This window comes from Dermochelys coriacea, chromosome 16 (assembly GCF_009764565.3).
Source record: "Dermochelys coriacea isolate rDerCor1 chromosome 16, rDerCor1.pri.v4, whole genome shotgun sequence".
Classification (NCBI taxonomy): Eukaryota; Metazoa; Chordata; order Testudines; family Dermochelyidae; genus Dermochelys; species Dermochelys coriacea.
Window position 1 is genome coordinate 14174523 of NC_050083.1, and position 15052 is coordinate 14189574.

At 42.7% G+C, this 15052-nt stretch overlaps 1 protein-coding gene across 15 annotated transcripts in view; it reads right to left on the minus strand.

Moving 5' to 3' along the window:
* FNBP1 (formin binding protein 1) overlaps positions 1-15052 on the minus strand; it is a 155647-nt gene that overhangs the window by 86114 nt on the left and 54481 nt on the right. For all 15 annotated transcript variants that reach the window (XM_043498750.1, XM_043498749.1, XM_043498744.1 and 12 more), the window contains 2 exons: positions 6184-6240; positions 2969-3116 (listed from right to left, as the gene is read on the minus strand). In XM_043498750.1, coding sequence (XP_043354685.1) covers positions 2969-3116; positions 6184-6240 — 205 coding nt within the window. The remainder of the gene's footprint in view (positions 1-2968; positions 3117-6183; positions 6241-15052) is intronic.

Consider the following 15052-nt stretch of genomic DNA (forward strand, 5'->3'; position numbering starts at 1 on the left):
ACAAATATATCAGAGGGATAAATACAGGACAGGGAGAGGAATTATTTAAGCTCAGTACCAACGTGGACACAAGAACAAATGGATATAAACTGAACACCAGGAAGTTTAGACTTGAAATTAGATGAAGGTTTCTAACCATCAGAGGAGTGAAGTTTTGGAATAGCCTTCCAAGGGAAGCAGTGGGGGCAAAAGATCTATCTGGCTTTAAGATTAAACTCGATAAATGTATGGGGGAGATGGCATGATGGGATAACGTGATTTTGGTAATTAATTGATCTTTAAATATTCCTGATAAACAGGCCTAATGGCCTGTGATGGGATATTAGATGGGTGGGATCTGAGTTACCCAGGAAAGAATTTTCTGTAGTATCTGGCTGGTGAATCTTGCCCATATGCTCAGGGTTTAGCTGATTGCCATATTTGGGGTCAGGAAGGAATTTTCCTCCAAGGCAGATTGGAAGAGGCCCTGGAGGTTTTTCGCCTTCCTCTTTAGCATCGGGCATGGGTCACTTGAGGGAGGATTCTCTGCTCCTTGAAGTCTTTAAACCACCATTTGAGGACTTCAATAGCTCAGACATAGGTGAGGTTTTTCGCAGGAGTGGGTGGGTGAGATTCTGTGGCCTGCATTGTGCAGGAGGTCAGACTAGATGATCAGAATGTTCCCTTCTGACCTTAGTATCTATATCTGAAAAGAGCCTGAAGGGAAATAGCAGCTTGCTTTTCAATATTACTCATCAATATGAAAGCTACGCAAATCAGACAAGGACTCAACAGTTCAGGCATTCTACATTCATGAGACAAACACAAACCAACAACGGTAGATCACAGTCTTCCATTTCTACCGGCAAGAGCAAGTAAACTTTATTGTCACGTACTGTCTGCTATACCGTCATTGCTATTAGCTACTGTCAATAGACCCAATATGCTGTCTGAACTTGGCTTCTGCATTGGCTCTCATTAGAATGACACTAATGACTTACTTTTCACCCACACATCACACATTTACAGTGTATCTACATCACTTTTACTACACATTAATACCAGTCACTTTATTCACAAGAAAAAGATACCAAATCCCATTTCCTTTTACTATATAACACCCACAGAAATGTGTTTTAATTGACACATGTTCCAACTGTCTTGCCTTAATTAACTGACAGGATCTTAAAAAAAAAAAATTCTCCCCTCAATTATGAGCTGAAACATTTGAAGTGACAGAAGAACTAGATTAGCATGCTTCCTCCTTTGGCCTTGTATGTTCTTTTCCTCTGTTGACTCTCTGTCCATTCCCTCAGTTTGCTTTTTGCACCATCAATGATACACTCTCTCATTCTGGCAGCAGGAAGTCCACCGCAAGCAACTGTGCAATAATGCCACATGGATATGCTGGATGAAAGGTGATGGAGGTGGTTGTGGGATCTTCCGCATGGGGTCTATATAGAAAGTACCCTCTATGGGTATGTGTACATTGCAATTAAAAACCTATCGGCTGGCCTATGCCAGCTGACTCGGACTAAGGGGCTGTTTAACTGAGGTGTAGATGTTCAGACTCAGACTGGAGCCTGGGCTCTAGGGTGGGAGGGTCCCAGAACTCGGGCTGCAGCATGAGCTCAAACATCTACACTGCAGTTAAACAGCCCCGCAAGCCTGAGCCTCAGAAACCTGAATCAGCTGGCGTAGGCCAGCTATGGGTGTCTAACTTCAGTGTAGACATACCCCACGCTATTAATACTGCTCAGGCACAATGGCCTCAGAAGACTGTTTGACATTCTGCAAATTAAAGCCATGCCAAGATATACTATCACTATAGGCAGACTTCTCACCCTCCTAGGACTGTACTAAGCAGATGATGCTTTTCAGGGCCACAATCAAGCAAAGCACTTTCAGTGGGACTATCTTCGGGTGCTTAAGTGCTTTGATGGATCTGGGGCCCAGTTACTCAATAGGGTTGCCAGTTTTGGTTGGTCGTATTCCTGGAGGTTTCATCACATAATAATCGTTAATTAAAGATTAATCTTTAATTCCTGAAGACCCCAGGACAATCCTGGAAGGTTGGCAACCCCACTCAGTACTTTTCAGGATGGACCCCTAGTTTGCTAGCTATCTAGAATTCTTGTTTAAAAATGAAATCTTGGGGCCTGATTCTCCCCTGCTTTGCCCCTTGTGTAGACATTTACCTGTGCAAAGTGGGTGCAAACACTGCCATACGGAGAACTGTGATCTTGTAGCATTTTTTGCCCACTTTGCACAGGGATGAATATCTACACAAGGGGTAAAACAGGAGACAACCAGGCCCTAGCTATCTGCTGTTCTAAATTCCAGGCATTGCAGAAGAAAAGCAGCTATGGACACATACTGTATAAGGACCATGGATCCATAAGCTACTACCTGGAAACTGATACAAGCATATACCTTTGCTAATTTTAGCAGAGTGGGAGTAAATCTGAGTCAAAAAAAAGATCCCCCCGCCCAATCAAAAAATTTGCATAGCCCCCCCCAAACACCTATTTTTATTAGCTACAATTTTAGACAAAGTTTTGTTAACCAGCTCTAGCATGAGGTAAGGGACGGTGGTCCAGTCCACCGATCAGAATTCTTTCAGCTAGTCTCTGAGATGAAGCATTTCTGTTTATTGCATGCTAAATGCTAAACTTCTGTACAAACCATGTTTTTTTGGCCGAAGATCCCTCAAGCACATATGGGTTTTATGACGTTATTTAGAGAATGTTCTACTGCAGGTGTTGCTGTCTGATGATAGAATGTTTGATTCAAACAGTTCAGTGATTTGGCCTGTGCATGTAACACATTTTCCCGCCCTATGCTCAGTTCATTAGCAAACCTTGATTGTATTTAGTAACTTTGTGTTAACCTCCTGTCAAAAGATTTGCTTACCATTGTACTCTACTACCATTAATTATCTGCTTTAAATAGATAATTAATTGTGAACGAGTAAAAATAAATCCATTACCAATTTCCTTTCCTGTTTCAGCTCTTGCACAAAGCGGGTTAACTCTGCAGTGATCTGAGAAGTCATGTTTTCCGAAACGACTTCATGCTGGCCAGCATAGTCATTCATTTCATTCAGTGTGGCTAGGAAGGCTTTGCATGATGTGTACCTGCAAAAGAGAAAAAATACATAATACTTTTAGTCCCTTTGTTTTCAGGAATACACACTCCAAAGGGAACTTGCATTCCTCCCAGCATTCAGTATTACTGCACAAGATGGGATCTTAGCACAAGTTCATTGGCAGGAGTTTACTGAAAGGGAGCCCCTTGCCATGCACTGGCAGTTCTCAGAAAATAACCATGACATAATTATAGTTTTACAGTGGCCTCTCTTAGAAATACCAAAAGCATTTGGGCTTTACCAATCTAAAAACCATTCAGAAAATATTTTCTGGCTTCACTAACCATTATATCCCTGATCCTGCTGTTTGCTGCACTCAGGTGTAGCAGCACACCTATTTCAGTGAATTGCAGGACGGGGGCCTAAATGATTAACATTTAGTTAATGTGATACATACATACTAGTAAAAGAAAGGAAGAAATACTTTCTAAGCATTATTTAGATGTGGATCAATCAGAGTTTATCTAAAACCCCCTCAAGATGATGTTCACTTTTTGCAAGGTGTTTGTCCTCAATTCTTTGTGAGGTATTTCCCCTCACCCTCGTGTCTCTTTAGCAGCTTCTAGTGATTGCCACAAAATTTATTTTCCATGGGTGACAGCATCTATAACTGCACTCCATGTATTATCAAAAAAGGAAAAAAAAATAAGCTTCCATGCATCTGGTTAATTTCAGGAAGGCAGATTATACCATTCGCATGCACAGAACTGAGCCAGTAGAGCAGCATTTAATGCCCCTAGGACAGGCTGGACTGCTGACCAACTGGAGGAGGGAGCAGCTAAGGAGAAAGAAAAGAAGTACTTGTGGCACCTTAGAGACTAACAAATTTATTTGAGCATAAGCTTTCATGAGCTACAGCTCACTTCATCGGATGCATTTGATCTGATCCAAATGCATCCGATGAAGTGAGCTGTAGCTCACGAAAGCTTATGCTCTAATAAATTTGTTAGTCTCTAAGGTGCCACAAGTACTCCTTTTCTTTTTGTGAATACAGACTAACACGGCTGCTACTCTGAAACCTGTCAGCTAAGGAGAGTTGCACTTCTAGATACTAGAATTATCCTATTAGTGTTAGATGCTTATTGAAGCTTCCCGTGCTAGGAGCACATAAATGATAGCAGTGCTCCTAGCACTTAAAGGGACAAAGGTAACGGAAAGGGGTATGAATAAAGGTGAGAGTAATAAGAGGGGAATGTGGGAAGCAAGTGAAAAGAGGCAACCGTGAGTGAACGAGTGAGTGAGTGTACACAAATGTAATGGGGATCAAAAGAAAAGACTGAAAGAGATGTAGCTAAGCAAGGCGGGAAAAAAACAGCAAGGGAGAGACCAAAAAGGTATCGTTATTGGAATCAGCTACACTTATCAGTCCTGGTCAAGTAGCATTGCATCCAGAAAAGCAGATTGCAGAAGCAGTAGGGGAGGGTCATAGCCCTGACTTATAGTTAGAAAACAACCATCCAACCACTAAAACCAAATAATGACATAAGGGGCCATATTCTCAGCTAGTGTAAATTGCTCTAGCAGCTGTTTTACAGCAGCTGAGGATCTGACCCAAAAATCTAGATAAACCAAATTATATAAACTATCGAGTCCACTACTGTACTCACTGAAGTCATTTGAAACATTCCCATTGACTTCAGTGGATGCAGAGGCCAGTCTATTTTCAGCTTCCAGTGGAGAAGAGCTAGTCCCTCATTTATACACTCCTCTACAGTTTGAATCTTTAAAAAACTTGTGAGTAACTATAAGAATCTGCAGTTAACTTAACTTTGAAAATGCTGGGTGCACTGATATAAGTCAAGAAATGTGAAGTTTAGGTCTGACAGCCTGTCCTTAGGGAGATTCCCATTCTAGGATGCTCAGCTTGAAGAATTACTCTTGATCCAATCAATGTCAGAGAGATCCTTTAAAACATGTACGTGTTCTATCCTCATTTGCATACATTTCCTCAATGTCAGCCACTGGAGGAGCTGTTTGGAAACAGCACTGCCTATCTGGCCAGCACCATTCTAGCTGTCCCTGCCACTAGAGATACCATCTGGGTCAAGTGAGGACAGCTGAGACAACGCAACAATCTCTAGCAGCACCGAGTCAGGCACCCAGCTCTGCCCCCGGAGAGGGAGAATCCAGCCAAGGAAACCCTCCTCCTTTCACACTCTTCCCCATGAACTGCCCATTCCTCCACTGATGTCATAACTTTACTCTTTGTCCATTTAGTAAAATGGACTGGACAACATAATAGCTTGGTGCTTATACTGGATTCTGCATTTTTAAAGCTCTGCGCTAACATTCTGAGACTGATTCTTCCACTGAAATCATGGGAGTTTAGCTATTGACTTCAAAGGAATGAAGATTAAGCCTCAGTTAATAAGGCTGGGATTTTCCAAGGGGCCTAAAAGAAATTAGCCACCCAATGTCCACTGATGTTCAATGGGAGTTGGGTGCTTAAGGACCAAATTTAAACCCCTTTGAGCTTTACTATTAAGCCATAATTAGCAGATAGGCCTTTTGTACAGCTATGTCTACATTTACAGTGGTGTGTAGAGTACACACACTGCATGCCCAGCTAGCATGGGTATAAATAGCAGTGTAGACAGTGAGGCACTGCTTAGGCAAGTAGAGTATAGACATGCCAGACCCTTAAGTTATATACCCTGCTCAGTTCGCTATATGTCCAAGCAGGGCCTCCCGCAGCTACAATGCTATTTTTAGCAGTATAGTGTCCGGCTGCCTCCACACCTCAGTGAAAGACTCCTGCAGCAGGGAAAGGATTTGGTAGAGGGGAGGAAGTGGGGAAAGGCTCCGGCAGCTCCTCCCTGCCTCCCCACTGCCCCGGAACCTTTCAATGCCATGTATAGCTACACATCACAGTGTGGACACAGCCTGCTTTTCACTGTGGCATGTAGCTACACAGATCCTATCATTGGCTGCAAGTGTAGACAAGGCCTATTTCTAGGACTTCTATATTCTTTTACCACACTTGCTGCTTGATAAGTTACTCCCCTCTCTCCACGCATTAAGACACATCCCCACCCATAGATTGATAATGAACATACTTGTATTCGTCCTCTTCTTTGGAGTTCTTTTTGGGTTGATATTTCTTTGAAAGGTTCCTGAAATTAAAAATAAAATAAATAAATAAATACATTGCATCTTACATTTAGTCTTACAGATAGTCTCCACATCCTTTCGCGCTCTCATTACCCTAGCATTTAGTGTTTAGTTGTAATGCTTTCATACATTATTTATTATTTGTATTGCAGTAGTGCCCAAAGGCCAGCCCCCGCATTGTGCTAGGCACCTCACAAACATGTAACAAAGAGACAGTTCCTGCCCTGAAGATTTTACAATCTAAGTGTGACTATATACAACAAGTAGATACATCTCTCTCTCTTTCTACTCAATGCTTTTTGTTAGCCTAATGTGCAAACACACTAACAAATCTATGGCCACCACGACTGTAACTATGCTGCACATTCTGAACATCATGATGGCAATAGTGACTGAACTCAGATTGTCCTGCTCCATAAGCACATGCCTTGTCTACTTGAGCAAAAGAAAAACCTCCTGCAGCTATTAGCGGCATTAGACGTATGACACACACTTGAGCTGTTCTGATTCCATCCAGGAGAGAGCAGCAGTACATATACACATGAACCAGCCCATTACCATATGATTTGCTATACCAGACACCACCAGTGGCCCATTAAGTCTAGTAAACCTCCTCAGGCTGTGGCCTATGCTTAATGCATAGAAGGAAGGTGAAAAAACACTGGCCAGCTGTTGGATGCTGCACAGATGGGGTAAGGGGGAATTCCTTCTTAACCGTTGTGATCATCTGATGCAGTGAGAAACAGGAAACCTAATTACCCCATTTTATCACATATAATTCTACATTATTATTGGTCATCAAATTATCCACTCCCTTGTTAAATCCTACTAATGTTATTTGATTGCTCGTGTCAGGGACAGAGAAGCCAAAGGTAATGGGGTTCAGCAGTTCTCTCCTAGAAACCAGGCACTACAAATCCCTAGCCAATGGCAAATCTAGAGTTTAACATACTGTATGCCAGCCATTCACTCAGTGGAGCTCATCAGTGCTGATAGCTTCAGAGTTATATTGTTCTCCTTCTCACAGGAATATTTGTCCCCTACTCTCAGTCTGCCACAGCTCAGAGAGTATCTTTTGTAAACGCAGACTAAATAGGATGATAAATAAACCTGCCATGGTGATTTTTTCAGGGCTTCAATGCAGAACAGTAGGCAACGTACTGAAATCAAACAAAGTTCAGCTTATAGAGGAACCTGCCATTTCGTATTGTCACACGTCAGTTTCACAACACTAAGCAGTCATGGTTCCCACAACAAACACCTCTCTATTCCTCACTTTCCGTGGTACTTATTTCCTTATTTGGTAACTGTCTGCATTTCCCATTTCCTCTTTTGCAAAGACAACTTTATTATTTACCCAAAGCAAGCACGCTTCCATCAAACTGTTTTCACTTCTCCATTTTCTTTTCTTCTTTACACTTTAACTTAAGTGTAGAGTGGAGATGCAGCCAAGGAAACCAGCCAAAACCTATTCAACATCTGTAAATTTATACTTTTCGAAATAGGAGGGGAAAAAAACACCAAAAAACTCTCCCAGGAAGAAAAGTCTAGAGTGAGATTTTTATCATCCATACCCAAAAGGTCACTTGATGAAGGATACTAAGGGCTTGTCTACACTTACTGGGGGATTGACGCATGACAATTGATGCATCAGCAGTCGATTTAGTGGGTCTAGTGAAGACCCACTAAACTGACCACAGATCGCTCTCCCGTCGACATTGTGTAGTGTGGACCCCGCAGTAGGTAGATCTAAGTACGTCAACTTCAGCTACATTATTCATGCAACTGATTCCCCCCTTAGTGTAAGCAAGGCCTAAGAGTGCCCAGAGTACAGTACCGAAACTGGATGAGACACCTTTATTAACAGAAAATTGACTAACTCCTACACAATGGGCCAAACTGTGGGCCATGATACATCATCATTTTAAGCAGAAATCCCTACTGACTTCAATGGTATGTTCTTCTTAAAACCTGATGGTGTGATAAGGCCCCTTGACTTCAGTAGGTTTGCACTGATAAAAATGAGAGCAGAATTTGGCCCACTTTATCTCAGTTTTCTTATCTGTTCTGTAACTCTTACATGAGCACAGTGGCTATCAAAGTCAGCAGGGCAAATTCTGCTCTCACGTACATCCTGTCAACCCAGTAAAGACACTGGGGCTATTGAGTAAACGAGAGAAGAGTTTGGCCCAGAGTGCTCTGTGTCTGCAAGAACAGCAGGTCTGGGCTAAATGTTCATTTTTGCCCATATTCCCTTTCTTTATTTCCTTGCATCCCTCCCTCCCCCTTCAGACAGAGATCACATCAGCAGTTGCCTCTCTACAGCTAGTTTCAAAGGGCTGCTCCTTGGATGGATGGCTAATCCAGGTCCTCTTTTCCCTTGGGGACTTAGTGCATCACATGTGTGACATGGCCTGACTCCCAGTGAAGGTAACAGGAGTTGTGCCAGAGTAAAAACTGCATACTGTGGCCTGCTCTTCTTTAAACCATACACCCCCACATAACTTCCTGGCCAAATTTTCCTCTCCAAGGTTCCATATCTGACTGACACATTAGCTTTTGCCTTGTCACTGGCAGCAAGATAATGTAGACATATTTATGGCATTGTGTATTAACTAAAGGACACAAATGCAGGAAACATCAAGGTCAGTTGACTAACAGCAACTTCTACACCTTAATGATAAAACACATCCACAGCAAATATAGGTGATAAGATTATTGATCTGTTTATGACAGATTTTCTAAAGAAGGCCTGTCCTGAATACAGGAATAATTGCAGAGGAGGATTCATAGGGTGCTAGTTAGTATTATCACATTTAATAATGTCACATGCAATGTTCAAGTGTCCCCATGGGAAAAGGAGTAAGAGAAAGAGAGAGGCATCATGACCTAGTAAGTGAGCATAGACAATTCCTATGCTGGAGTACCCCGGACTTTCCATATTCTAATCCAAGCTCTATCACTGGAGCTCATTGCTATGGGGCCACGGACAATTCCGTTAACATCTCTCTGCCTCTGTTGCCACAACTGTAAAATGGCCATAATAATATTTTCCAGCTTCATATGGTTGTTGTATGCCATTTTACAACCATTAACACACAAATAGTATTGGCCAAGTCTTTGCCCTTGGGGCTAAGGGTGCTGCATTCATTGTGCCAGCTAGAATTCCTCCTGAGGACTCCCAGAGAGCATGCGCTGGGACAGTAGCTCCCCTACGCTTTCAAAAGGTGCAGCCTGCTCCATGCCAGCTCTACCTGCCAGGGGAGTGGTGAACCTGCCCTCATTCCACCTCTCCCCATCCCTTTTGGCCACCTAACATACATGGAGAACTAGGAGGGAGTAGGGAACTGTGCTTCCACATGTGGTTCTGGCCACACCCCGCACAAGAATGCAAAATGACAGATGGAGAATCTTCTTATGTTCTTCACCACTTGCACAAACACACTGAGGCCAGCCAGAATCCACCTCATTATTAGCATCCCTCCTATGCCTCTTCCAAATAAAGGATGCTCTAAAACAGCAAACTCCTCCCTTGTTAGCCTACACATTAAACATGGCAGTTTAAACCAAAGCATATTACTGCTATAGGAATTCAGGAAGCAGTTATGCATGTCCAAGGTACATAGTGCCGTTGGGATCCTGTGCGAAATGCCTGCTCTCTGGTTTCTCAGTATGGCTTAATTTCTTCATTCATGGGGCAACAAATGAGGGGGAATAAGAAAAATGCACACAAAAGATGAAATACTCTACTAAGACATTTTCACCCAAAGAAAAAGTGCACCATCTCCTAGCTTTTCAAACACCGTGTTGCTTAATTAATCCTGATGTGTCCAGTTGTCATTCCTGTGTGAGCCTCTGACTGTGCAGAATCACCTTAAAGCGCTATGAAAACCACCATGCAGAGCACATTTTCACATGCAAAGGATTAGAAGGTGTATGACAAGGATTAGCAGTTGGATTAAACAAACATGTTTCATTGTTTATCACATATTGTGTCAGATGGTGTTTTTGTTTGTTTGTTTTGTTTTATCAAGAAAAAACTAAAAGTTGGGAACAGTAACCACAGCTCTAATATAGTCAGCGGGAAATATTTTCTCGTGTAAGGCTTGATCCTTCAAGGTACTGAAGCATACTAGCCTGATGCTGTAGACAACATGCTTAAAGTTAAGCATGTGACCAGCCTTGCTGAAATCAATGGAATTATTCACATGTTTAAAGTTACGCATCTACTTCAACATAGTGCTGGATCAGGGCCAAGAGCGTTCAGTACTTTGCATGACAAGCCCCTGTAGTATCTGCACTATAGAAATTCATTTCGCAGTAGGGTGACTTGGTAGTACCAATTAATTCTCAAATTTTCATGGTGTTTGAAATGCTCTTTCATACCTATCTTTCTTAGGGCTATCTATACATCTTTGCAGGAAACTAAGCTAGTATCCGTGGTATCTGAGAACCTTGGCCCTTTGATACTCTGAGCTCGTTCTCTATTAAATAAAATCAGATGTGTGTGTGTGTGTGTGTGTGTGTGTGTGTGTGTGTGTGTGTGTGTGTGTGTAAAATACCCTTTGAACTTCCAGATCAAACCACTAAACATGTCAAGACCCAAATAAGGGTAAAAACACAGTGCAAGAACTACTGATGTTGGATTAGTTTATTTTAGCATTTTCCCCTAAAGTCTTGGTTTAATGATTCAATATTTATGATATAAAGAACTTGTAATCATATGAGTAAGAGAACCATCACTTTGATCAAGATGTGAATTTGGGTCTAAAATCAGGAACAGTTAGAAGTAAATCACAGAGAGTGAAATTTTCCCCTGTGCAGAGCACTTATGCATCACTTAAGTGGGACTTAACAATGCATAGACCTTGTGCTGTTCATTTGTATTCCTGCTCAAATAAATTTGTTAGCCTCTAAGGTGCCACAAGTACTCCTTTTCTTTTTGCGAATACAGACTAACACGGCTGCTACTCTGAAACCTGTCATTATGCAAGGCACTGAATTTAGCCGTATGGAGTGGAAATCTATCAACTTCATGAAAAAACTCGTACAGAAACAGACAGACATCATCTTCCTTTCCAAATGCAAACAGATGGACATCATACCAAAAGGACTGAAGGTAAAAAATCCATTACATTCTACATACCACACAGACTATGCTGACAGCTTGTGCCACATGCTCTCAAAGAAACTGCGGAACCACCTGATAAATATCCTCTACAGCAAACAGGGAAAGATTAAGAACGAGCTCTCAAAACTGGATACTCTTATAAAAAACCAACCTGCCACACAAATTCCTTGTGGCTGGACTTTACAAAAACTAGACAAGCCATTTACAACACACACTTTGCTTCTCTACAAAAGAAAAAGGACACTAAACTATCTAAACTACTACATGCCACAAAGGGCAACAACAGTGGTTCCCTTAATCCACCCAGCAATATTGTTAATCTATCCAACTATACTCTTAGCCCAGCAGAAGAATCTGTCCTATCTCAGGGCCTCTTCTTCTGCCCCTCCACTCCCATGATCATAATACTGTTCTGTGGTGACCTAGAATCCTATTTTCAGAGTAGCAGCTGTGTTAGTCTGTATTCGCAAAAAGAAAAGGAGTACTTGCGGCACCTTAGAGACTAACAAATTTATTTGAGCATAAGCTTTCGTGAGCTACAGTTCACTTAATCGGATGCATCGGATGAAGTGAGCTGTAGCTCACGAAACCTTATGCTCAAATAAATGTTAGTCTCTAAGGTGCCGCAAGTACTCCTTTTCTTTTTGCGAATCCTATTTTCGACGTCTCCGACTCAAGGAATATATCCAACACACGTCTGAACAACATACTAACCCACAGAAACCTTCCTACCAAGACTACAAAAAGAAGGATTCTGAGTGGACTCCTCCTGAAGATCGAAACAACAGACTTGACTTCTACATAGAGTGCTTCCGCCGATGTGAACGGGCTGAAATTGTGGAAAAGTAGCATCACTTGCCCCATAACCTCAGCCGTGCAGAACACAATGCCATTCACAGCCTCAGAAACAACTCTGACATCATAATCAAAAAGACTGACAAAGGAGGTGCTGTCGTGATCATGAATAGGTCGTATTATGAACAAGAGGCTGCTAGGCAGCTCTCCAACACCACTTTCTACAAGCCATTACCCTCTGATCCCACTGAGGGTTACCAAAAGAAACTACAGCATTTGCTTAAGAAACTCCCTGAAAAAGCACAAGAACCAATCCGCACAGACACACCCCTGGAACCCCGACCTGGAGTATTCTATCTGCTACCCAAGATCCATAAACCTGGAAATCCTGGACGCCCCATCATCTCAGGCATTGGCACCCTGACAGCAGGATTGTCTGGCTACGTAGACTTCCTCCTCAGGCCCTACGTTACCAGCACTCCCAGCTATCTTCGAGACACCACTGACTTCCTGAGGAAACTACAATCCGTCGGTGATCTTCCTAAAAACACCATCCTGGCCACTACGGACGTAGAAGCCCTCTACACCAACATTCCACACAAAGATGGACTACAAGACGTCAGGAACAGTATCCCCGATAATGTCACGGCAAACCTGGTAGCTGAACTTTGTGACTTTGTCCTCACCCATAACTATTTCACATTTGGGGACAATGTATACCTTCAATTCAGCAGCACTGCGATGGGTACCTGCATGGCCCCACAGTATGCCAATATTTTTATGGCTGACTTAGAACAACGCTTCCTCAGTTCTTGTCCCCTAATGTCCCTACTCTACTTGCGCTACGTTGATGACATCTTCATCATCTGGACCCATGGAAAAGAAGCCCTTGAGGAATTCCACCATGATTTCAACAATTTCCATTCCACCACCAACCTCAGCCTGGGCCAGTCCACACAAGAGATCCACTTCCTGGACACTACGGTGCTAATAAGTGATGGTCACATAAACACCACCCTATATCGGAAACCTACTGACCGCTATTCCTACCTACATGCCTCCAGCTTTCATCCAGACCACACCACGTGATCCATTGTCTACAGCCAAGCTCTACAATACAACCGCATTTGCTCCAACCCCTCAGACAGAGACAAACACCTACAAGATCTCTATCAAGCATTCTTACCACTACAATACCCACCTGCTGAAGTGAAGAAACAGATTGACAGAACCAGAAGAGTACCCAGAAGTCACCTACTACAGGTCAGGCCCAACAAAGAAAATAACAGAATGCCACTAGCCATCACCTTCAGCCCCCAACTAAAACCTCTCCAACGCATCATCAAGGATCTACAACCTATCCTGAAGGACGACCCATCACTCTCACAGATCTTGGGAGACAGGCCAGTCCTTGCTTACAGACAGGCCCCCAACCTGAAGCAAAAATACTCATCAGCAACCACACACGACACAACAGAACCACTAACCCAGGAATCTATCCTTGCACCAAGCACTGGCACCACACTCCTATTCATGGCATCATAGACTTTAAGGTCAGAAGGGACAATTATGATTGTCTAGTCTGACCTCCTGCACAACACAGGCCATGGAATCTGACCCATCAACTCCTGTAACAAACCCCTAATTTATGTCTGAGCTATTGAAGTCCTCAAATCATGGTTTAAAGACTTCAAGGTGCAGAGAATCTTCCAGCAAGTGACCCGTGCCCCACATTGCAGAGGAAGGCGAAAAAACCCCAGGGCCTCTGCCAATCAGCCCTAGGGGAAAATTCCTTCCCAACCCCAAATATGGCGATCAGCTAAACCCTGAGCATGTGGGCAAGACTTACCAGCCACACACCCAGGAAAGAATTTTCTGTAGTAACTCAGATCCCACCCCATCTAACATCCCATCACAGGCCATTGGGCCTATTTACCATGAATAGTTAAAGATCAATTAATTGCCAAAATTAGACTATCCCATCATAACAGCTCCTTGATAATCTTATTGAGCTTAGTCTTGAAGCCAGATATGTCTTTTGCTCCCACTGCTTCCCTTGGAAGGCTGTTCCAGAACTTCACTCCTCCGATGGTTAGAAACCTTCGTCTAATTTCAAGTCTAAACTTCCTGGTGGCCAGTTTATATCCATTTGTTCTTGTATCCACATTGGTACTGAGGTTAAATTTCTTCTCCCTCCATGGTATTTATCCCTCTGATATATTTATAGATAGCAATCACATCTCCTCTCAGCCTTCTTTTGGTTAGGCTAAACAAGCCAAGCTCTTTGAGTCTTCTTTCATAAGACAGGTTTTCCATTCCTCAGATCATCCTAGCAACCCCTCTGTACCTTTTCCAGTTTGAATTCATCCTTCTTAAACATGGGAGACCAGAATTGCACACAATATTCCAGATGAGGTCTCACCAGTGCCTGGTATAATGGTACTGACACCTCCTTATCTCTACTGGAAATACCTCACCTGATGCATCCCAAGACCATATGAGCTTTTTTCACGATCACATTGGTGGCTCATAGTTATCCTGTGATCAACCAATACCCCGAGGTCCTTCTCTTCCTCTGTTACTTCCAAGTGATGCGTCCCCAGTTTATAACAGAAATTCTTGTTATTAATCCCTAAATGCATGACCTTGCACTTTTCACTATTAAATTTCATCCTATTACCATTACTCCAGTTTACAAGGTCATCCAGATCTTCCTGTATGATATCCCGGTCCTTCTCTGTATTGGCAATACCTCCCAGCTTTGTGTCATCCGCAAACTTTATTAGCACATTGCTGCTTTTTGTGCCAAGGTCAGTAATAAAAAGATTAAATAAGATGGCCAATGGGACCTGGGGGGCGATGCCTGCGGGTGAGAGCAGCGCGTGGAG